Source organism: Cucurbita pepo, chromosome LG02 (assembly GCF_002806865.2).
Source record: "Cucurbita pepo subsp. pepo cultivar mu-cu-16 chromosome LG02, ASM280686v2, whole genome shotgun sequence".
Lineage (NCBI taxonomy): Eukaryota > Viridiplantae > Streptophyta > Magnoliopsida > Cucurbitales > Cucurbitaceae > Cucurbita > Cucurbita pepo.
In genome coordinates this window covers 2,485,890-2,510,431 of record NC_036639.1, presented here as the reverse complement: position 1 = coordinate 2,510,431, position 24,542 = coordinate 2,485,890, and the positions used below count along the sequence as shown (strand labels likewise).

The following is a 24,542-nucleotide window of genomic DNA, read 5'->3' as shown; positions in this document are numbered from 1 at the left end:
ACCTAAAGCTATGGTACATATCAATTACCGCAGGGTTTTGCTCGTTTTCACGTTTTTTTCTCACTAACCTTATATGGTAAAGCGCCTCGTTAAGCTCGTGATTCGTTTTGTTTTTCAGTTCACGCATTAAAAGCAAGACGTTTAAACGTTTCACCTAAAGCTATGGTACATATCAATTACCGCAGGACTTTGCTCGTTTTCACGCTTTTCCACACTAACCTTATATGGTAAAGCTATGCACTCGATGGTCTCCCACTGCATGAACACTGATTTTTAGTAGCTCTCGACACATAGAAATAAAAAGAATTTTAGGGGTTAGAATAATGACTAAATAATGCAAAGCCGGTGAAACCACGAGGATCACCGTCCTTCCATTAAAAATCTCTAAATGCTAACACGGTACAACTGAGACGGAGGATCTCAGCTACTCGTGCATCCTACATCTGGGCAAAAAAAAAAAAAAAAAAAAAAAAAAATGAGCATAACTCAATCGTAATCATCACATTTTCTTTCTCCAAGGTCAAATATAAAAATACGTCACACGAGAAATCAATAGTGTTAGGTGAACACGACTCTCAAAGTTTAAATCTCGATACTTCACATTCGCTATATTATAAAAATACGTCACACGAGAAATTAATAGTGTTAGATAAACACGACTCTCTACAATGGTATGATATTGTCCACTTTGAGCATAAAATTCTCATGGCTTTGCTTTGGGTTTCCCGAGAAGGTCTCACACGAATGGAGATAGTATTCCTGGATTATAAACTCATGATCATTCTCTAAATTAGCGGATGTGTGGGACTTTCATCCAACAAATAGTATATCTCAGGAACAGTGGAGAAAAAGGGGAGTACGATACTCTCGTAATAAAAATTGTTTCCTAACGAACGTGTAGCTAAATTTTTTATTTGATTGTAAACCCGAGTATAGTTTAATTAATTTATTTAGACATATTTTATCATCAAGAGGTCAGAGGTTGGAATTTTTATACAAGTAAGAAGATGGAGGGAGAAAAAAGGAAAGAAAAAGAGGGGCGCAAGTTAGCAAGGAGTATATCATGCGCTTGTCATTGTTCAAAGCTTCACTGTTGTTGCCCTCTAATTTTGTTTATAAATAATTTCGGCTCTGAGTCTCTCTCTTTATTCATTTTCTTCTTCTTCGTCTTCAATTTCTCTCAACGTGAATTTGATAAAACGAAAAAAACAGCAAAAATTAAAGGGAAAACCAAACGAACGAACAAAGCCCTCAAAAGAGAGAGCAAAATGAAGCAGAGTATATCTGAGGCAGTATCTTCATCCACCACGGGATTGACGGAGCAATCTCAATCCTCCTCGTCGTCGTCGTCGGCGACGTTGGAGAAGTCTCAATCCATATCGGCTGCGGCGGCGGCGGAGGATTTGGCCGTAGGGTCGAGAGATGGCGGCGGGGCACAAGAAACGGTGACTGTCGATCGGCGGGGGGATTTCTCTGCCGTGTGTAGATGGACAGTACAAAATTTCCCGAGAATCAAGGCTAGGGCTCTATGGAGCAAGTACTTCGAGGTCGGAGGTTACGATTGCCGTCTGTTGATATATCCGAAGGGGGATTCCCAAGCGCTACCGGGGTATATTTCAATCTACCTTCAAATCGTGGACCCGCGCGGTACATCGTCGTCCAAATGGGATTGCTTTGCGAGCTATCGTTTGGCCATCGTCAACGTTCTGGATGATTCGAAGACCGTTCATCGGGATTCTTGGCATCGATTCTCTAGCAAGAAGAAATCTCACGGATGGTGCGATTTTACTCCCTCTTCCACCGTGTTTGATTCTAAGCTTGGCTATTTGTTTAATAATGAGTCCATTTTGATCACTGCTGATATTCTAATCCTCAATGAGTCTGTAAACTTTACCCGGGATAACAATGAGCCAGCCTCATCTATGATGATGGCATCATCGGTTGTTGCTTGCCCTGTGCCTGAGGTGCTCAGCGGCAAGTTCACCTGGAAAGTTCATAATTTTAGTTTGTTTAAAGAAATGATAAAAACCCAGAAAATAATGAGCCCCGTGTTCCCAGCTGGCGAGTGTAATTTGAGGATTAGCGTCTATCAGAGCTCAGTTAATGGGACTGAGTATTTATCAATGTGTCTAGAGAGTAAGGATACCGAAAAGACAGTAATATTACCTGATAGGAGTTGTTGGTGTTTGTTTCGGATGTCCGTGTTGAACCAGAAGCCTGCTTTGAATCACATGCATCGAGACTCATATGGGAGATTTGCAGCTGATAATAAGAGTGGGGATAATACCAGTTTGGGGTGGAATGACTACATGAAGATGTCTGATTTTGTTGGGCAAGATTCTGGTTTTTTAGTTGATGATACCGCTGTGTTTAGTACCTCTTTTCATGTGATCAAGGAATTTAGTAGTTTTTCGAAGAATGGTGGATTTATTGGTGGTAGAAATGGGAGTGGAATTAGGAAATCAGATGGTCACCTAGGCAAATTCACGTGGAGGATTGAGAACTTCACAAGGTTGAAGGATCTTTTGAAGAAGAGGAAGATTACAGGTCTTTGCATCAAGAGCAGGAGATTCCAGGTGGGGAATCGAGACTGTCGTCTTATTGTTTATCCTCGAGGTATGCCTGAACTTCTTACCAAAAACTTATGCTACAAACATGAAACCAAAATTATATTCATAAGAGAAATATTCAAAGAGGATGAGATTTCCTACAGGCTACAAGAGAGTAAGAAAAAGAAACTCAAGCATCTAGAATTGTATGCCATATATATTGTATCTGTTAATTATATATAATTCCGTGTTTAAAACATTTGTAGATTTCTCTTAGTAGTTTTGAACTCTGTTTGACATTCTTAGCCTGCTGTGGCTGAGGAGTGCATAATTTGTTTTTGTTCTTTATCATGGTTCTTTCAGCTGAACTTATTTCAAGCACGTCTTGCTGCGCATGATGTGTCTGCTTTGAGATCAAAAAATGTAGATGCCTCATGTCTGGTCTGAAGTTAAAAAATTTATTGATGGACATAGCTATCAAGGTGAAAAACATGAAATGCATGCGGGTCATAGTTACACGAACTCTCCATATCTTCTTTCTGGAAATGGTTTGAGTTGAGACAATATATGGTTAGACCATGATAGATGTCTCTGATATCATTGTTATTCTTTCCATATTTGTGGAGTTGCATGTTAAGTTGATTAGCAATTTAACGGGACACATATATTGTAGTTTATTGTTAGTCTTCGTTTTAGGACACGTTGATTAAATTGCTCTTTCTACTTGCTGGTATCAGGGCAGTCTCAACCACCATGTCACCTTTCAGTCTTCCTTGAAGTTACGGATTCAAGAATCACTTCCAGTGAGTGGAGTTGTTTTGTGAGTCATCGGTTGTCAGTTGTGAACCAGAAGATGGAAGAGAAGTCTGTTACAAAGGAGTCCCAAAACCGGTACTCCAAAGCTGCAAAAGACTGGGGATGGCGTGAATTTGTCACACTTACTAGCCTCTTTGATCAGGATTCCGGTTTTCTCGTTCAGGATACTGTAATATTCTCAGCAGAGGTTCTTATATTAAAGGAGACATCTGTGATGCAGGATTTTATTGACCAAGACGTGGAGACGACTGGTTCCAGCTCTGTGATGGATAAGGTAGCAAAAAAAAGTTCATTTACATGGAAAGTGGAGAACTTTTTGTCCTTCAAGGAAATAATGGAGACCCGTAAAATCTTTAGTAAATTCTTTCAAGCTGGTGGATGTGAGCTCCGCATTGGTATGTCTTTTGCATATTCCTTAATTAGGTGGAAGCCTTGTTGTTTGTATCTTTTTGAAAAAATTGTCGTAAGTATGTATTTTAAATTTATTTCAAACATTGCAGGCGTCTATGAGTCCTTTGACACCATTTGCATCTATCTGGAGAGTGATCAGTCTGTTGGCAGTGATCCAGATAAAAACTTTTGGGTTAGATACAAAATGGCCGTGGTGAATCAAAAATATCCAGCAAAAACTGTATGGAAGGAGTCTTCTATTTGTACAAAGACATGGAATAATTCAGTTTTGCAATTCATGAAGGTGTCAGATATGCTAGAGGCAGATGCGGGGTTTCTTGTACGAGACACGGTGGTTTTCGTATGTGAAATATTGGATTGCTGCCCTTGGTTTGAGTTTTCAGATCTTGAGGTAAGTGGATTTTGTCTTGGTTTTAGAAAAATGAAAGAATACAAAAGGGTATACAGTATGAAGGGTGGCCAACCAATAGAATACTATAATAAAATGGGTTCCAATCCCGAATAATAAGATAGAAAATAAATATTTGAGTGATGATATGAAATATTACAAAATGGATACTATATCCAAGAGGTTCTATCCAATTGCTTTAAGACCATTAAGTCTATAGCTTGAGGAGGAGGTGCAAAATCTTTTCTTATAAATTTTCATATGCATCAAGAGCTACAATCTCACGGGAGTTATATACTTAAGCTTAACTCTTTTTCTTTTTCCTTGCATTATTGCGTTCTTGTCTTATGTCAGTAAGTGAAAGTTATTGACATTTAACCTTTTGATCTTGAGTTCTATAATAGAATTGTTAGAGGAAGAAGACTATCTGAAGGAAGCCATAATTTTAAGTGCATTAAAATGGATAAAATCAAAAATCGCATAGAAGAATATATTTTCTTTCTCCTGATTTTTATCTGACAAGTGGTTCACATTTCTGCTATATGTTTATCAATAGAAGCGTAGAACTGATTAGGGAAAAGGAAGAAATGTATGGATACTTATTCTGATATCTCTTGAGCTACAATTTTGGATAAATTCTGAAAGTTATTTCTTATAGGTTATTTAGAAATCAGTTATTCTAAAATTAATATTTTAAAAATTCTTCCCATATCTTTTACAAGACAAGATGGTTATGTGATTGTTTTCAAGCGTACTCTTCCTTCGCAGGTTTTGGCTTCAGAAGATGATCAGGATGCTTTGACTACTGATCCAGATGATCTCATTGATTCTGAAGACAGTGAAGGAATAAGTGGTGATGAAGAAGACATTTTTAGAAACCTTCTCTCTACAGCCGGATTTCATCTAACATATGGAGATAATCCTTCACAACCACAGGTCACTTTGCGAGAAAAACTTTTGATGGATGCTGGTGCAATTGCAGGCTTTCTTACTGGACTTCGTGTTTATCTTGATGATCCTGCTAAAGTTAAGCGCTTGCTTCTTCCTACTAAGCTATCCAGTAGCAATGATGGGAAAAAGGTCTCAAAGACAGATGAGTCTTCCCCCAGTTTAATGAATTTGCTTATGGGAGTCAAAGTTTTACAGCAAGCAATCATTGATTTACTCTTGGATATAATGGTCGAGTGTTGCCAACCTTCAGAAGGGGGCTCTGGGGACCATTTGGAAGCAAATTCAAAGCCTTCCATTCCTAGCAGTGGAACTACTACTACACCACTGGAAGGTGAAAATGAAAATGGAGCAATAGAGGCTGCAGATTGTCCTCCATTTCAGAGATTGGATACTGTTGATGAAAGTAGTAGTGCACCTGCTGTACAAAGCTCGGACATGACTAGAACTGATAGGCAGGGCAGGTCTCAACCTGAAGAGCTAATACATCCACCTGAAACATCTGCTGGGGTTTCAGAGAGTGTCTTCCTTCGTACAAAGGTACATTTTGTTGCTGCTTGACTGGTGAATGACTTTCTTTTGTTCATTGATTTTTATTGGTAGCACCAATTGAATTTGCAGACCAAGTGGCCTGAGCAATCTGAGGAGCTTTTAGGCTTGATTGTGAATTCATTGAGAGCCCTAGATGGGGCTGTCTCCCGAGGATGTCCTGAGCCAAAAAGACGGCCTCAATCCGCACAAAAGATGTCTCTTGTGCTGGATAAAGCTCCCAAGCATCTACAGTCTGACCTGGTTGCACTAGTACCCAAATTAGTTGAGCATTCAGAACATCCTTTGGCTGCTGGTGTGCTTCTAGAACGGCTTCAACAGCCCGGTGCTGAGCCAGCACTCCGGATACCTGTAAGCACAGTGTTCTTTATTCCTCCTTTCTACTCGTATTCACTGAATTACTTTTGACTTTCCTGATTTTCTTGTGTAATGCCCGTGCTTTCTGTGGTTTATGCTGTGCTGGAATTTTAGTTTCTTCTAAAATTTGATTTGAGAACGCTTCTCTCTTAATTGGGACATTGATTTTTTCCTTAGGTTTTTGGTGCTCTTAGTCAATTGGAGTGTGGTACTGAAGTTTGGGAACAGGTTCTATTTAAATCTATTGAGTTTTTAGCAGATTCAAACGATGAGCCTCTTGCTGCAACTATGGATTTTGTTTTCAAAGCTGGAGCTCAGTGCCAACATCTCTCTGAAGCAGTATGTATATGGAATGAATGGGCTTTATTTATATTTTCTGCAACCTTTTTACTCTATTATTGTGTTTACTTTTCTGAGTACTACAACCTTATTCTGCTTCATTCCATAGGTGAGATCTGTTCGTGTTAGGCTGAAGAATTTGGGCATGGATGTTTCCCCATGTGTTCTTGATTTATTAAGTAAAACAGTAAATAGCTGGGGTGATGTTTCTGATATTATACTCAGAGATATTGATTGTGATGATGATGCTGATGATTTCCACTCAAAGATATCACGTGAGCTTTTCTTATTTGGGGAACCTGGCCCTGCTTCAGAAAGTCTGCATCCGTTGGATGAGCAGGATTTACATGCTGCTCGTCATTTTTCTGATATTTATATCTTGATTGAGATGTTATCTATACCTTGTCTTGCCGTCGAAGCATCACAGACATTTGAGAGAGCTGTAGCTCGTGGTGCCATCACAGCTAAATCTGTTGCTGTGGTGTTGAAAAAACGTCTTGCTCAAAAAGCAAATAGCAATGCTAGATTCGTAGCTGAAAGCTTCCAGCATGGAGATTCTGTAATAGATGGTGAACCTAGTGAGCAGCTGAGAGTCCAGCGGGATGATTTTACTTCTATTGTTGGTCTTGCCGAAACATTAGCACTCTCTAGAGACCCTTGCGTTAGAGGATTTGTGAAAATGCTTTATCCATCATTGTTTAAGTGGTATGCAAGTGAATCTTATCGAGCCAGGATGCTGAAAAGATTGGTTGACCGTGTCACCAGCAGTGCAGATAATAACCGTGAAGTAGATATGGATTTGGAAATTTTGGTTACCTTAATTGGTGATGAACAAGAAATAATTAGACCTGTGCTAAATATGATGCGGGATGTTGCAGAACTAGCAAATGTTGACCGTGCTGCTCTCTGGCACCAGTTATGTGCTACTGAAGATGAAATCATCCGTATCCGTGAAGAAAGCAAAGTAGAAATTTCAAATATGATGAAAGAAAAAGCTGTTCTTTCACAAAAACTTGGTGAATCTGAAGCCATGATCAATCGCCTAAAGGTATTTAATTCTTGCTTACCCATGTACATTTCTCAGAAGTTAGATTCAGTTGCCCATGGAACGGGTATATAGATGGCGAGATGTAAGGAATCATCACGTCAAAGAAAACATGGTGAATTTAAAACTAATATATATATATATATAACACAATTTTGATGTAAAATTTACGCAGTTATCCCATTACTGGTTTATGATTGTCAGTCTTAAAAAAAATTGACAGGCTGAGATGAAGGCTGAGATGGAGAGATTTTCTCGCGAGAGAAAGGAACTTTCTGAACAAATGCATGACATTGAGAGTCAGCTTGAGTGGCTTCGCTCTGAGCGAGATGATGAGGTTGTGAAGTTAACATCAGAGAAGAAAGTTCTCCATGATCGTCTCCATGATGCTGAGACTCAAATTGCGCAGTTGAAATCCCGAAAACGTGATGAGATGAAGGTATCAATTGACTTTAAGCTAATGTCTATTCAACTAATGGCTATCCTTTCTTCACGGGCAGAAAATTGTTTGGATGATAACAATCTGAATTTACCATTACCTATGCACACATGTTCCGAGAAGTATGGATAATAAATTGAACTGTAACCAAAAGACTAACAGAAAAACATTTGCCCAAGCCATAAAAGCCTCAAGATTTTTGTTCACATCTTGTTGCTACGTTCCTTATCCATTGCTATGACGATTGTTTGCTGGGCTTGAAGAAATAAAAGGATTAAGTTGCTCTGTGCCCACATGTTAGGGAAGTTTAGCTGTTTTCCTTCTAATAGTTGGTTGTTGCCTAGTTAAGCTTGTTAATGACATGAATCTCTCATGTGGCAGAAAGTGGTTAAGGAAAAAAATGCACTTGCTGAGAGGTTAAAGAGTGCTGAAGCTGCTCGAAAAAGATTTGACGAACAACTGAAACGGTATGCAAATGAAAATATGACGAGGGAAGAAATCCGGCAGTCATTGGAAGATGAAGTTCGCCGGCTTACACAAACAGTTGGACAGACTGAAGGAGAAAAGAGGGAGAAGGAGGAGCAGATTGCTCGATGTGAAGCATATATTGATGGGATGGAAGCTAAATTGCAGGCCTGCCAGGTTTTTTTCCTACTTCTACCATGATACTAATCTATCTGTTAGATTTTCATCAGCTCATTTAAATTGCGGTTTTCTGCCAAATTTAACGAATAAATAAGCTCAGTGATCTTACAAATGTTATAATAGCATTATAGTTGATAAATTATGTATAGGTCTTGTTAAATCTACATCATACTTGGAAAAATCTATTCAACAGTGAAGATTTATTGTAGAAGTAACTTTATTGTAGAAGTAACTTTATTGTAGAAGTAACTTTATTCGTATGGGGCTCATCTATAGTTAGAATTTCTTGATGACAACAGTAAAAACAAGGGAATAGGGAAGTAATCCTGGATCTTATCAATGGCAACAGAGCATATTCTTGGGGTGGATCCAAAATCTAGAAAACATTATGGCATCCATGAACTTGATGAAAAGCAGAGGCTACAAAACTGAAATGAAGGGTGTTTTACGCAAAAGCTTTGGGGATGGGTTTGTAACAACCATAGAACCTGAAATGTTTTTGCCTGAGACACTGGAAGAGGAGCGAGAGTTGGAGGTGGAACATGGGAGGTTTCACTTGGTTTTGATGTGTTAGAAAGAATCAAAGATCTCAGTTGGAATTGGTTAGCATTGGAATAATATCTGCTCAGGTATTTGATGGCTACGAGCTTGCAAGTTAGGTTGGAAAGCAGTGGGATGATGTGACGATGATAGTGGAGATGAAATGCACTTGGGATTGGGGGAAATTGAGATTGAGAGGCTAGGGTAGTTTCTTTGGAGAGATGAAGTAATATTTACTACTGGCAATCTTGCATAGGTATCTAGCAGACGAGCGTAAAAAGAAATAGAATAAATCACGATGAACATGAACCTCGAGAAGTAGGAAGAATGTGAGCTAGATCAGGCTGGAGGTGAAGTCATATGAGCATTAGGCAGGCTCTAAGAAGTAACAAGAATTGAGTTATCTCGCCAGTGGCAGCAACTATTTGGTGGGAAAATGTGCGAGAGGTAAGATGTGATCTACTACGAGACTGAAGTGCGATTCAAAGCGAAAGTTTCAACGAGGGCGGGATTCAGAGGGAAAAGTTGCTGGAAGGAAAGGAAGGAGAGGCCAGGAGCAGCAATGACTTGATGTTGTTGATGACATTGGCATTTTTACCATGACAATTTACTTTTTTCAACGAAGAGCGGGGGAGTTTGTCGAGAGGTGTGAAACGGGGACCGACCTATTCATTTAGATGAAAAAAAGTTAGAGAAGTTTTAGAACTAAACCCACACTCAAAACACAGTGTGCCACTGCCTCTTTCTCTTCTTTATTGTAACTGAACAATTCTTGAGGCATGTTGGATTGATGCAACCTTTCCTTCTCTTGCAGCAATATATCCATTCACTTGAAGCATCACTACAAGAAGAGATGTCCAGACATGCCCCTCTCTATGGTGCCGGTTTGGAAGCTCTGTCAATGAAGGAGCTGGAGACATTATCCCGAATTCACGAAGAAGGATTAAGGCAAATCCATACTCTTCAGCAGCGCAAAGGGAGTCCAGCTGGCAGTCCTCTCGTGAGCCCTCATTCCCTCGCTCACAGTCACGGGTTGTACTCTGCAGCACCTCCCTCGATGGCTGTCGGGATGCCTCCTTCACTCATGCCCAATGGCTCAGGGATCCACAGCAATGGACATGTGAATGGTGGTGCAGTTGGACCATGGTTCAACCATGCTTGATCGATCGAACGCTTGGTCGTCACAGCCACAATGGTAACACAGCCACTTTTTTCTCCTTAATAGAGCGCTATAAGATGGATAACATCACGAGAGAAGAATGTTACTGTTTTGAGTTGGCATTTTGACTGGTTTACCGGTTCGGGGAGCGGAATGGGAGATTGAACGATATAGCAAATCGTTTCTAAATATAGGGTTCTCATGATCGAGTTTGTGAGGTTTCTAGTTGATGATTCCATTCTTAACATCCAGCAGTTACAAATGCCATTCATATGCATTTCTCTTTTCAAGTCATGAAGTTCATTTTAGGTAAAATAGCCCATTCCAGAAAAGCTTTTACCATTTGGTTTCTTTATTCATTACAAGTTCTTTTCTTACCATCTTCTTCTCTTATTCAATTTCGTTACATGGCTTTACGAAACTGACATCGACTAAATAACGTCTTAAAACAGTTGAATCAAGAGAAGTTTGTGTCGGTTAGTAGTAACCAACTACATTGTTCATGCTCTGTCTTGGTATGAATATTGAACAAAAATGGACAGTTTAGCATCGAGTTAGCCGAAGTAGCTCGAGTGAAGGAAACAAAAAATAGACGTTCTAGCTGTATAATTTCATTCATCAAAGGTTATGTTTCAACGTTCTTTGGTTTAAGAGGTTCTAGTCGTATAATTTCATTCATCAAAAGCTCGAGTGAAGGTTTTTAATTTATAATTTTGGAATCAATTAATTAATTTTTTTCATTGATTAAAAAAAAAAAACAATAATTCCAACAGATGCTTGGAAACAAGCAATCCATGGATTTGAAAGGATTTGAAAGGATTTAAAAACCTACCAAATCAAACAATCCACAGATAATAAAATTGAAAGCCGTCAAAGGAAGGAGCAATTATCACTATACATTAAATTACTTCCCATATTGTAAATATTTGAATAAACTTTCCACAAAATATTAAAACTACCAAATCTCCCTAATAAATGAAACTTCTTCATTATTGAAAATTGTGATTATTTTTTTTATATATTTTTTCTCCGTATTTCTCAATAAAATATTAAATTTGTTAGCCAAATAAAAAAACCCTTATGATTAATTTTTTTTTTAAAAAACCGACCTAAAAAGTAGATAACAAAATAACAATAATGAAACTTAGAGATAAAAAAAGTAGTATTTAAGACATACATAAACAAAATGGTTATCAAACCCGACCTAAATATTGTATAAATAACCGATATATAAGTAGAATATGGTTCTTGTTCGGTAGACGGTCCTAATTTGACTCTAATGTTGATCATCCACTTCCCACATATTTTCCTTTTCTCTTTTCCTGAAAGTTCATAAATGGTTTGAAAATTCATTCTGTAATTTATAATTTATAATATGTTTGTGTTGAGGTAATTAATTTATTATGGATGTGAGGTGGTGCCCATTGTTATTCCTCCTACTCCCACCCCTTCTTCCACATCCTTTTGTTTTCCTTTTGTTTTCTTTTCATTTTCCTCTGTTTTATCTATTTTTGCATGGCAGAGCAAATTGATGATCCCTCAATTCAAGCATGGCCCCTAATTATAGGTTTCTTTAGGTCATTTCCATGGTTGGCACTTCCATTTCTCATCATTCCTTCCTTCTCTCTTTCTCTCCTTTTCTCTTTTCTGTGAGCCTCTTTTCTGCAGCATGAAGAATGTCTGTTGGCCCTACTTTGATCCTGAATTTGATACCCTTCCTGAGAGGATCAATGGCCCAACGTAAGTGCTTTACCTCCACAAGTTAATCCCCTCGTCCAAATCAATCCTAGTTCTTATTTCTTCTTCTTCTTCTTCTTCTTCTTTCTGTAGTTGCAGGGTCTGTATTGACAATGAAAGCATGGAGGATTGCACCATTGTCAAGGTACCAATAATGGGTTTCTAAGCTATTCTTGGTCTGTTTGTTTATTGCCTGTGCTACTGGTTGATCTAAAGGGCTCCTCCATTTTTGGTGCAGGTGGATAGCTTGAACAAACAAGGTCTTCTTCTTGAGGTGGTTCAGATTTTGACGGATTTGAACCTTTCTATCTCTAAAAGCTACATTTCTTGTGATGCAGGCTGGTTCATGGATGGTAAATTCTTGTTCTTTCCTCTTTCTTTCTATGAATCTGAACAAATGTTTCCCATCTCTTCTCATGGGGTTTTTTTTCTTTTCTTTTTTTTTTTTCCTTTGTTGCAGTTTTTCATGTGAAAGATGAGAACAGCCACAAACTAACCGATCAGAAAGTCATCAACTCCATCCAGCAGGTCCATAAAATTCCACTCGGTCTTGTCTTTATTGTTGATGGCTAATTTAAAAAATGATCATGGGTTCATAAGTAAGGAATATATATCTTCATTGGTATGAGGTCTTTTGGAGAAGCTCAAAGCAAAGCCATGAGAACTTATACTCAAAGTGGACAATATCATACCATTGTGGAGAGTCGTTATTCTGGTATCAGGGCTATGTCAATAGAATTCTCAGATGTCGAACAAAGGGTTTACTTTGTTTGAGAACTCTAGAGATCGGAGTCGAGTCTTGATTAAGGAGAGATTGTTTGAGGGCTACATAGGTCTCATGAGAGGCTCTATGGTGTATTGTTTGAGGACTCTAGAGATAGGAGTCGAGTCTCGATTAAGGAGAGGTTGTTCGAAGGCTACATAGGTTTCAAGGGAGGCTCTATGGTATATTTTGTTTGAGGGAAGGATTGTTGGGAAGGAGTCCCACCTTGACTAATTTAGGAATGATTATCAGTTTATAAGTAAGGAATACATCTCCATTGGTATGAGGCCTTATGGATTTATAAGTAAAGAATACATCTCTACTCGAACGAGGCCTTTTGGGAAGCCTTCATCGTACCCTCATCCATGTTTAAGGGTCTCCCTCTATATTTATCTCTCTGTTTTCTATGGTGCAGGCCATTGGTACAACTAAGGGTCCTGACAACTCGGCCAAGACCAGAAGCTATGCTGAGAGCCTTCTGAAATCTGATAACTCCGGCGAGCATACAGCCATAGAAATAACTGGCACCGACCGGCCCGGTCTCTTTTCCGAGATATCTGCAGCATTGGCTGATCTTCATTGCAACGTTGTGGAGGCTCATGCTTGGAGCCACAATGCTCGTTTGGCCTGCATTGCTTACATTTCAGACCAGTCTACAGACAGTCCCATCGAAGATCCCCATCGGCTCGCCACCATTGAAGAGCATCTCTCCACTGTCCTTAGGGCGGCCACTGCCCCTCTGATCACCAGTTGGGCGCACACACTGCAACAAGAAGTGAAAAAATCAGCCACCATAACAACCAATGTTGAGAGGCGGCTTCACCAGCTCTTGCTCTCGGTTAAGGATTATGATTGGACTTCTGAATCCATTTCAAAGAGACGGAAAAGCAATGAAGAGTGGAGGAAGATAACGGTGAGGATTGAAAGCTGTGATCAGAAAGGATATTCCATTGTCAGCATTGAGTGTAAGGATCGGCCAAGGCTTATGTTTGACACAGTTTGTACTCTTACTGATATGCAATATGTAATTTTCCATGCTTCCATTAGCTCCAAAGGAGATAATGCTTTTCAGGTATCATCAACTCCAACCATTTTAATCTAACATTCTATCCACACCCAGAGTAAATTACAATTGAAAGTCAAGAATATGAAGTATTCTTCTAATCTATTGCTTTGAAATTGTGATGCAGGAGTATTTTATCAGACACGTGAATGGCTACGCCTTGAATTCAGAGAATGACAAGCAAAGGGTGGTAAAGTGCTTAGAGGCAGCTATTGAGCGTCGAGTTTGTGAGGTAAGACTAATTCTAATAGGTCGACATGGAAGGCCTTAAAATTGAAAATTCTAGACAGACACAGCCTTAGAATTCAATGATCTTGTAATTTAACGAAAGAAAGTAAAGAAAAACTTACATGGAGCTGGACTTTAATCCCTGCGCCACCATCAGGATGAAGCTGCAAGTGTATTGATGTTTATGTCTTTTTGAACACAATATTTGGTCAGGGAGTGAGGCTGGAGTTATGTGCAAACAACAGGGTGGGATTGCTATCAGACATAACAAGGGTCCTGCGGGAAAATGGGCTGAATGTGGTGAGAGCAGACATAGCAACACATGGAGAGAAGGCAATTAATGCATTCTACGTCAAAGACATTTCAGGCAAAGATGTAGACATGGAGATGGTGGAATCCATGAAGAAGGAAATTGGCCCTATTGTCCTTCGAGTCAAGAACGAGACAAGCCCTCCATCCACGCCTCAAATTACCAGGTCTCGTTTCTCCTTCAGCGACATGCTCAAGTCTCAGATTGAGCGCCTCTCTCACAACTTCATTGCCATCAGGCACTGATTCTGTCTTTTCCCTGGCAACAAGTCAAAGGGATTACAGCAGAAAAATGAAGAAAAAGTAAAAGATGACTGTTAGATGTTTATATGTGTATGGTATTGACATAGAGTTGACTGTAAATAGTATGGGGTTTGGCAAAATGTGATGTGGCAGATGTTAGATGCAAATGTACTGTGGAGTAGAGATTTTCATACACATTCATATTAATGATGCAAAGAAATGACTGTATAGCATTGTGATTTGTTGAATGGAATTGACGGCTTCCATGAGCCTAAACCTTTGAATTTAGTAAGAAAATTCCTGTTCATAAGTTGGAGAAGATTTTTTCTTGAAGGGTTTGGTTTGAATCTGTTCTACTTATCAACTAATCTGACCTGTAGTGGATGGAATCAATAGAAAACTCATCATTTTTAGTTTTAAAAATAAGCTTATGTAGAAAACACACTTCATAGAGTGCAAATAGAAAATGCCATATAACCAATAATACCACAAAAAGAGCAAGAAAAGTTTGTAAAGAAAGGGATAACTGCTGCAACTCAACCCTTAAAAGAAAAAATAAAAAGATAAAAGGCCATCTTATGGAATGCTTTGGATCCGCTATCTCGATCATGATTTTCCTACCCCAAAGAGAAAGTTCTTCCCTTTTTGGCCAAAATTCATGACATTTTATAATAATGCTCCAAGTTCTGTGGGGGAAGATGTCAAAACATAATATCTGAAACGGGCAACAATACTCCATGCTCCAAGTGCTCACAATCCACCCTTTTGGGGTCCAGCGTCCTCGCTGGCACTCTCTCCATTTTCCAATCGATGTTGGACCCCCAATCCACCCCCTTTGTGGTCCAATGTCCTTGTTGGCACACTGCCTCCTGTCTGCTCAGCCTCCTCACTGGCACATTATCTGGTGTTTGACTCTAATACTATTTGTAACAGCCCAAGTCCACCGCTAACAGATATTGTCCTCTTTGGACTTTCTCTTTCGAGCTTCCCCTCAAGGTTTTTAAAAAGCATATGCTAGGGAAATGTTTCCATACCCTTATAAAAAATTCTTCATTTTCCGTGGATGTCACATGAGGGTTCACAAACATATCATCAATAGAAAGAAACCAGAAAGACAAAAGGAAAGTTAAACCCTCTCCTGAAGCTGTACCTCAGAGTTTGGGACCTTGAAGCCAACACGGGTATGGCATTCAACTTCTTTCCATTTTGACAATATAAAGCATGACATCTAAGAGACTGGATTCTCATCAATTTCAGTAGCTCTTTAACTGTAGAAAGCTGCAATTACATTTTTCATCATCAAAATGAATGTAAGAAGCACTCATTTTCCTTCTTCCAAACAACAATTTATTAAGCATCTAGATAAGAAATGTGCTGCATATAATTTAGACATCAGGGGAGCCAAGGCAAAATTTGAGAGAATTGTCAACCATGTGATCGGTATTATCCAATAGAGGATGACTCTAAAAGTCACAGAACAACAATTTCACTCCATATATGTTCATTCGATCATATGAAATAGTTCATCAGATCGATTTAGGTAACTTCCGGTTTCATCTATAATATATTCAGAAACACTCGTGCATCGGAAGCAACATGAATGTCACTAATGCATCTAAATTATGAAACGAATTCACATAGTTTTTACAAGATTCAACCGCAGCTAGAGTTGTTAAATCGTAATGTACTCGATCATATTCTGAAATTACAATCGACGAAAACTGAAGTTTAGAAAAAGACGAAGAGACGTTGAAAGCAGACCTGCTTCTTCGTTCGCGCCAAAATCCTTCGATACATGTTCTCCAGCCTCGTGTTCCTCCCCTGCGGCCTCCTCGTAGCCGCAGCCTAAATCATTGAGATATAGATGTTGCATTAAAAAAAACCTCCTCATACTCTGGTAAGCAACCTAAAAGAGAGCGAAAAATCAAAATGACGTACTCGATCCCAAGATCAATAGAGATCGATTTCATCGAAGCAAGTGATGACCTCCTCAACGAGGACTGATTGTGTCCTCTATCCCTCAGCAGAAGCGACGCTTTGGCATCATCGAGTCCAGGCCAAACGTCTAGTATCGCCTCCAAGTAACAGTTCGCCCAACCATTTCCCGCCATTACCGCAGCGCTCTAGATCTCTCGAACACACTGAAGAACAACGATCCACCAACGAGACGCTATATAAATGAAGTCGCAGTGGATCACGCTGGTGCATTGCAGTGCAAAACACAAGAGAGAAACAGAGATTCCGCGAAGGTTACGATGAATATGATTCTGATTCTGGTTCTGGTTCTGATTCTGATTCTGATTTTGATTCAGGTCGTAGCCGCCACCGGAGCGCCACCGGAGCATATGTCAGTTGAAAGCAATTGAAGGCAGTGATAGAGAATTTCGCACAAGTGGCGAGGCGTGCGAAGAGCAGCCCGGAAGAAGTTGGTAATTCAGTTTCATATTCTTTTTCTTCTTCCCTCTTAGAATATCAATAATTTTCTCTCTTTTTTGAAGTCCAATAATATCAAATAAATTATATTTTAAATTTGTAAAATGAAAAATATATATTTAGATAGAATTAAATGTATATTTAAATAAAATAAATAAATAAATATTTATTTATTTACCTCTTATTTTAACGGTAATAGAATTAAAAGAAGTGAATGATTATTTGTTCTCATTGGAAGAGAAAGTCCATAGAGAACACTATCGGCTAGGGATGAGCTTGAACTGTTACAATTACCTAACTCAACTTGATCGTATGATACAGAGTAGATTCGACAATTTGTTTGGGAACATGGAAAATTTTGTTTGGTAAATTACGTAACAAACAATATATTTGGATATAACGAGACTTTATCGTTAATTTTATTTTATGAATATAAAAACTATACGTGGCTATGGATGTTTTCTTAATTTTTAATTTTTAATTTCCCACAAAATTAAATAGGAGATAAACATTCAAATTTACCTATATAAAGTAATTAATATTTATGGATATTTATAAGAATTTAAATTTTATACTTGTATACTTTTTAACTTCTAGAAAATTAGAAGTACATGTCAGTTACCGATGAGTTGTTACCACTTTAACCGAACATATATCCCCTGGTATAGTTCAATTCCTCAGGTAAGCTGCAAGAGAGAGAGAGAGCACAAACACTAATAATATGGGTTAATTTAATTAAAACATATTATTAGTTTTAAAACTACAGAAGAAATAAAAGAATGAAAATAATAATGAGACAAGAAATGAAAGAAATGGGTATTGTGAGAGTGGTGTGGAGTGATGAGAAAGAGATGAATTCCCACCCCTGACTTGGATTTTTAACCACTTCAAAGCAAGTACCTCAGTGCGATGACCATGAGGCACTGCAGCTCTTGGCGAAACTGGGAAAGAAAGGTTTCTTTTTTTGTTTCAAGTGTCTCGGAAGATTGGCTGAGCTGCCCACTTGAGATGCACAAAAATCCGCCCTGATTTGGTTGCTTCCAGTGGAAAACTGTCCTGAATTTCTCCTTCCAATATCACTCTTGTCAGCGTCATTAAGAACCTCCCCAGTTTATCCTGTATATCAACACTAATCAAGTCTTATAAAGGGTCAAATTTATTCTTACTACCCGCCTTAAGTTCTTAGAAAGTAGGAAATTTCTGTTCCCAATTGATATAGGCTAGATTGATTCATCATGTTGAATGTCTCTAATTCAAAATCGACCGTAAAACTTTGGTTTCATTCGGGACGGGTCAATTCCTATAAGTAAGATGCAAGTATAAATAAATATCATCCATAACATCTATGTTAGCCTTTAGGTTTGAATGCATTCAAAAGGGCCATTTCTATTTAAAATAGTCCTTAGGAAATGGAAAGTAGACAATATTCTAAATTTTACAAGTGTGTACTTTCTTGGAAAATAAAGATAAAAGTTTCTATCTTATTCCTACAAGTGTCCTCTTGAACAGATTGTCGAGGATTGCTGGGGAGGGAGTCTCACGTTAGCTAACTAAGGAAATAATGGTGGAATTTATAAGTAAGAAATACATCTCTTTTGGGGAAACCAAAAGCAAAGTCGTGAAAATTTATGCTTAAAGTGGACAATATACCATTATGGAGGTTCGTGAATCCTAACCCAGAGTACATGTTTTCAGGCTGGTCAGTCAGTCGGTAAATTTGTGTGTTTAATAGTTAGTTAGCATATTGGGACTCTATTAATCAAACTAATATTCAAACCACATACAGCACATCAACAGACAAATTCTACAGTTAATGCAGCTAAAACGATTGAGATGGAGAAGATTACCTTTCCAAAAGTGTCATGATCCCAGACCTCTAAAATTAGCAAATCGTGTAATGCATCCTCCACCAGAAAGTCGAACGTTTGATTCCAGACAGGGTTCAGAGTGTCATGTACAACCTAGTGAATCATCCAATGAGATTTTGAAGTTTAATATTCCAAATATTAACAAGGATAATCATTTGTCTACATAATATGACAGGGAACAATCAACTTGAAGGATTATTAACGAGGAGAAATATGAACAGGAGGATTAGTATAAAGATGAAATGAAAGAAATTTTAAAAAGACAAACTGCAAAACTGAGAGAATCTCACCCTGGTTTTAACTTTGGTCTCGGATTTCTTCATAACGAGGACAACGTATGGATCGGCTTTTCCCATGAAATCTACAGAAGGCAACTCTTCAGCACCTATTACTGTCACAGACAGGACTCCTCTCACTATCACATCCCTCTTCTGTGGGGAACTTGGTTTTCCAGAATCCGAATCTTCTGAGCCATACGGAGCCGTCTGTAGAGCCTTCTCCACCGAGGTCAATGTATAATCTGGGTCAAATGGGTTTGTATAGAGGTTCTTATCAGTGCCAAAGGGATAGTAAAGAAGCTCCAAATGCACCTGTATAAGCGCATAAAAGTTGAGTAGATAACTCCTTTTAACTGAACTCAAAAACCAAGTGGGAACGTGAAAACTTGATGTCATGGAGTTCTGACCTGACCCCTGTTTTTGTTATCTCTTTGGATGTCCAAATCTTTCACCAGCTTCAACCAAACATCCTTCACTTTACCAGGCTCGAGGTCCTTCAATGCAAATTGAGCACATCCAATTAGTTCTGATGCCTGAACTCCTTCGTCGTCAAAAACTCTTATAGTCAAGTGTTGAGTAGACGCATCTTCAACAATGAATTCAAAGTGCTCATTCCATATGGGATTCAATTGATTGTTCTATCCGGATGCAGCAAAAGAAAAACTTATTTTAGTTGATCCATCAAAGATTTTAAAAAAATGGAAAGAGAAACTTTATCTTACAATGGTTTTACTTGTTTTCATTCTCTCTTTCAATGGCCGTATAAACAGCACAGCATAAGGATCTGACTTTCCTATAATGTCTTTATTGGTTAATTCCTTTGCTTGCACGAGCTTCAGTTCTAATGTTCCAACAGGCTTCGCCTCTAAGTCACTATACATAGTAAAGAGGAAGCCACATAAGAGCATGCCATTGTCAAAAATTAATCGTGATCGACCATGAAGTAATTTTTCTTATTATGATGGTTGTTTGGTTAGGAATCACAGACTTTCCACAATGGTATGATATTGTCCAACTTTGAGCATAAGCTCTCATGGCTTTGCTTTGGGCTTCCCCAAAAGGCCTCGTACCAATGGAGATGCCCATGATCTTCCACTCAATTAACCAATGTGGGACTCACACCCAATAATCCTCAACATGCTTGACATACCTATAATCTCCAGCTATGATGGGCACAATCTGCCGAACAGGCCACATTATGCTACCTTCGATTGCATCTCGAATTGTTTCCTGGAATGAGAAGAGTCCATCAATTTGGCTTGTGCTACAGAAATTTGTTGTGCCAACAAGAATCAAAAAGATCAAGTCTGACTTACCTCAATAGCAACAGAAACCCCAGGAATAGATGATATATCTCCTCCAATAATCCTAAGTTTAAAATCAAGATTTTTCTGCAGCAGAAATATGAATACCTTCAAAAACATATAACCTTCTGATTTCATTATCCAACAGTACAGAGATGGCAATTTACCTTCTTCCTCAGAGAATAACACACTGCTCCAAAGCAAGGAAACTCGTCGACCAATGGTTTGAACATTAATCTGAAAAGCCCTGTGAATGCAATATCTTTTACCTAATAAATAAGTCAGTATATAAGAGAAGAAATTGGTAAGGGAGAAGCAGCTACATACATGAAAACATCTAGTTTAGTAAAGAACCAAGAGTCTATTTCTTGTGATTTAATTCAGATTCACACATCATAATAAGTCTACCCACTTCAATTAATCTCCTTATTACCTGTACTGGTAAAGAAACGCCGAGTTTAGTTTTAATGTCAAGAACAATGTTTGGATTACCATCCCACTGCATCTCCAACTCCAAGGTTATTCCACCAGTGTCTGCCTCATCTTCAAGTACATCGATTCCTACAGAACAGAACGCCTATCTTGCTAGTATGAATGCATTCAGATTCTTTAGATTAAGAAGGTCGTGATAGCTAGTACTGAATCTGGTTTCTAGGGCTGCAATTACTTGATATTTAAACCAATTTATACCTGTAAAATTTGGAGATACAGTACCAAGGGTCAACTTCGAGAACGTCAAAGAGGATAATATAGCCGGTCGAAATTGTTCGAGAACCGGCTCCACATTGCTCCTTATCAGCTCCGATGCTGCCTACAGAAATCGCCATTCCATAGAATGGCAGGACATAATAACAGAAGGAAAAGGAAGAATCGACTCCAGAACCAAAACTACATTCTATTGTACAGTTTAACAGCGAATTAAGACGACGGAGTAGTGAAGATTTCGATTACCGCATCAACATATGGCCAGATTTTCTCAAGCTGATGATTGAGCCAATGTAACTGCAAATTACAAAGAAATTATAACTCGAAATCCTGAAATTAATCCACCACTAGCAGATCCAGACTCTTGTATCGAATGAGATCTTCTAATTAATCAAGTAGCAAAAAGAAAAACGAGCCAACCTTTTGTTGCTGCGTAAAAACAACCCACGACGGATAAAACTCCTTGGGAATAACTTTTCTCGAATCCTGTGCCGTCATTCTTGCAAATGCCGCAATAGTCATCGCCTAAATCACAAAATATAAAAACAGAGCATACATATATCGCACCAAAGCGGAACAAAGAATATACAAAAGAGAGATACCAAATCGGAGCGACACTTGGCGCGAACGCTCGCAGCGCGAGCAAGAGCGACGATCAGTAAGACGCCGACAACAATGCCGAGTAAGATACCGGAAAAGAACGACATGAGGGAAGATTCGGAGAGAGACGTGCGAAATCCAAAGCCAAACAAAACAGAGGAAGAAGAAGAAGAAGAAGAAGAAGAAGGAAGCTAATAGCAACGCTGTGCGTAGGCGAATGGCATTGAAGAAATGGCGGAAGAGGAGAATGTGAGAGTGAAGATTTGTTCCATAGTCGGAATCTTGACGATTGAAGGAGGAGGTGAATTGGTTCTGTTCTTTGGTTTTGCGTTAACTGTTTTGCATTTCTGCCACGTGGACCCGCCAATGATTTCCTGTTTCTTCGGCGTCCATGTCGTCTTTTTCCTTTATTTATTTATTTATTATATTTTTAATGAGCTTATTTCTTAAAACAATATATAAAAATTGTTACGATTTTATAGAGGAATTCTAATTTTTTTTTAAAAAAATACATGTTTATTTTTTATTGCATTTTTAAACTCAAACCATTTTATTTTTTAATTTCGTAAACATTTTTTTATTAAAATATATTAAAAATGTTTGTGCGAACTTCCCGCCATTTGCTGTAAGTATTTGTGTTAGGAGTACGTTGTTTATTCGACGGGTTTCATCACGTCCCATAGTGTGACGAGTGGTGTGTACAAGTCTCGGGAACGAATTCACCACTGTATGCGATTCCGACTCCATGCAGGCGAGTTGCAGCCTACAATCCAAACTGAGGACGGGTTTTTGGAGTTAGCTCACCCTCGCGGGATCACGACCCTTTGTCCCGGCTATTGTAGCACGTGTGTCGCCCAGGGCATAAGGGCATGATGACTTGACGTCATCCTCACCTTCCTCTAGCTTATCACTATCAGTCTGCTCAGAATTCCAACCTCAACCGTTGGCAACTAAACTCGAGGTAAAATAGAAAACAGAAAACACAACCTCAAAATTCTTCTTTCATTCTCTTTTCTTTGACTCGAATCTATATTTTAGTTATTTAATTATATAAACAGAAAATACCCGTATCAAAATTAATGAAATTTTGAAGAAAATTATACTGCACTAGATTTTTTGAAAATTTTATTTAATTCTCAAGTTTGTGCATTAATTTAGGTTTTTTGTTTAATTATCGAGAATGAAGAAATTTTAAGTCTAGCTTTATTGGAAAATAATTGATGAATTTAAGAGAATTTTAATAATATAATAAAAATTACAATGCAAATTTAAGTTTAACGTTTAATTTTATGAAATTTAAAGCATATAGTATATTTAAAAATTCCCCCGAAAATCAAGTACAGTTTTTAGAACAAAATTAAATATAATATTATTACATATTTTGGATTTTTTTTTTTTTTTTTTTTTTTATNACTAATTCAAAAAAATTTAAATAAAAACGATGGTTTTAATAACATATTTTTTTACCTTCGAAATTTAGCTACCAAGTGGAATTTAATGAAGAATCCAGATAATCCGGCGGTGCCTCTAAAGCCTTCATCAACTCCTCCAGCGGAAGAGACGACGGCGACGGCGATTTCTGAATGAGATTTGTGATAAATTTGGAAACACAAACACTGGAATCAAAGATTCAAAATCAAAATCTAATCCCTCACTGATGTACGGTCAGGTGTTCGTCATTCTGCAGATTGTGCCAATTAAAACAACTATAGACAAAATTCAAGGCGATTATCTATCAACGTGCAGACAAATTCTCATGGCACTAGAATCAAACCGAATGAAACGTTTGCTAGTGCAAATTCCAGCAGCGATGGATGAAGATTTGGATATCATCTCCACGATTTGGTCAATGTCCTGTTTCGCCATTGTTGCGATTCCCGCAATGCTCTTCAGGAGAAAACAATCACAGATTCAATGATTACACCATTGGAGTATCGATCTTCCAGATCGATTCACAGAACAAAGAGCCGATTCGTGCAGTTCTAGAAAATTATCAATCGAAAACGATGAATCATGGAGCATTTTCGTCCTCTTCGAATGAAACCAAAGGAAAACGCTACGGAAAATAGAGTGTAAAAGATCAAAATGGAGTAATCGACGAGAGCATCAAACCGAATGAACCGTTTGCTAGTGAATGAAGATTTGATTTGGATATCATCTCCACGATTTGGATGAAGATTTGGATATCATCTCCACGATTTGGTCAATGTCCTGTTTCACCATTGTTGCGATTCCCGCAATGATCTTCACCAGAAAAAAATCACCGATTCAATGATTTCACCATTGGAGTATCGATCTTCAAGATCGATTCACAGAACAAAGAGCCGATTCGTGCAGTTCTAGAAAAGTATCAATAAAAAACGATGAATCATGGAGCATTTTCGTCCTCTTCGAATGAAACCAAAGGAAAACGCTACGGAAAATAGAGTGTAAAAGATCAAAATCGAGTAATCGACGAGAGCATCAAACCGAATGAACCGTTTGCTAGTGAATGAAGATTTGATTTGGATATCATCTCCACGATTTGGATGAAGATTTGGATATCATCTCCACGATTTGGTCAATGTCCTGTTTCACCATTGTTGCGATTCCCGCAATGATCTTCACCAGAAAAAAATCACCGATTCAATGATTTCACCATTGGAGTATCGATCTTCAAGATCGATTCACAGAACAAAGAGCCGATTCGTGCAGTTCTAGAAAAGTATCAATAAAAAACGATGAATCATGGAGCATTTTCGTCCTCTTCGAATGAAACCAAAGGAAAACGCTACGGAAAATAGAGTGTAAAAGATCAAAATCGAGTAATCGACGAGAGCAATCAGT

At 38.3% G+C, this 24,542-nt stretch overlaps 3 protein-coding genes across 5 annotated transcripts; 2 read left to right on the top strand and 1 right to left on the bottom strand.

The window, feature by feature from the left end:
* Window positions 1-1,149: 1,149 nt before the first annotated feature.
* Window positions 1,150-10,540, top strand: LOC111788079. Of its 2 annotated transcripts, XM_023668246.1 has the most exons (10): window positions 1,150-2,616; window positions 3,287-3,760; window positions 3,866-4,167; window positions 4,933-5,652; window positions 5,734-6,012; window positions 6,196-6,357; window positions 6,467-7,405; window positions 7,626-7,841; window positions 8,223-8,483; window positions 9,841-10,540. In XM_023668246.1, exons 1-10 carry the CDS (start codon window positions 1,269-1,271, stop codon window positions 10,186-10,188), a joined length of 5,049 nt encoding a protein of 1,682 aa, XP_023524014.1. In that variant the 5' UTR covers window positions 1,150-1,268; the 3' UTR covers window positions 10,189-10,540. The 2 variants fall into 2 exon arrangements, with proteins under 2 accessions (XP_023524014.1, XP_023524012.1); XM_023668244.1 differs by having other exon boundaries at window positions 3,287-4,167.
* A 1,004-nt stretch (window positions 10,541-11,544) lies between these two features.
* On the top strand, window positions 11,545-14,810 carry LOC111788174 (ACT domain-containing protein ACR2). The gene is made up of 7 exons (XM_023668425.1): window positions 11,545-11,925; window positions 12,016-12,067; window positions 12,161-12,275; window positions 12,383-12,450; window positions 13,101-13,757; window positions 13,876-13,980; window positions 14,190-14,810. Exons 1-7 carry the CDS (start codon window positions 11,855-11,857, stop codon window positions 14,529-14,531), a joined length of 1,410 nt encoding a protein of 469 aa, XP_023524193.1. The 5' UTR covers window positions 11,545-11,854; the 3' UTR covers window positions 14,532-14,810.
* Window positions 14,811-17,920: 3,110 nt separating this feature from the next.
* Window positions 17,921-21,978, bottom strand: LOC111788143 (synaptotagmin-5-like). 2 transcript variants are annotated; one of them, XM_023668368.1, is made up of 13 exons: window positions 21,719-21,978; window positions 21,537-21,641; window positions 21,363-21,413; window positions 21,102-21,222; window positions 20,845-20,972; window positions 20,579-20,680; window positions 20,424-20,498; window positions 20,258-20,337; window positions 19,830-19,980; window positions 19,515-19,745; window positions 19,120-19,419; window positions 18,809-18,922; window positions 17,921-18,077 (listed from the first exon to the last, which is right to left on the bottom strand). In XM_023668368.1, the coding sequence occupies exons 1-13, from the start codon at window positions 21,821-21,823 to the stop codon at window positions 17,931-17,933; spliced, it is 1,710 nt and encodes a 569-aa protein (XP_023524136.1). In that variant the 5' UTR covers window positions 21,824-21,978; the 3' UTR covers window positions 17,921-17,930. The 2 variants fall into 2 exon arrangements, with proteins under 2 accessions (XP_023524136.1, XP_023524137.1); XM_023668369.1 differs by lacking the exons at window positions 21,363-21,413; window positions 21,537-21,641; window positions 21,719-21,978 and having other exon boundaries at window positions 20,845-20,988; window positions 21,102-21,190.
* Window positions 21,979-24,542: the final 2,564 nt, after the last annotated feature.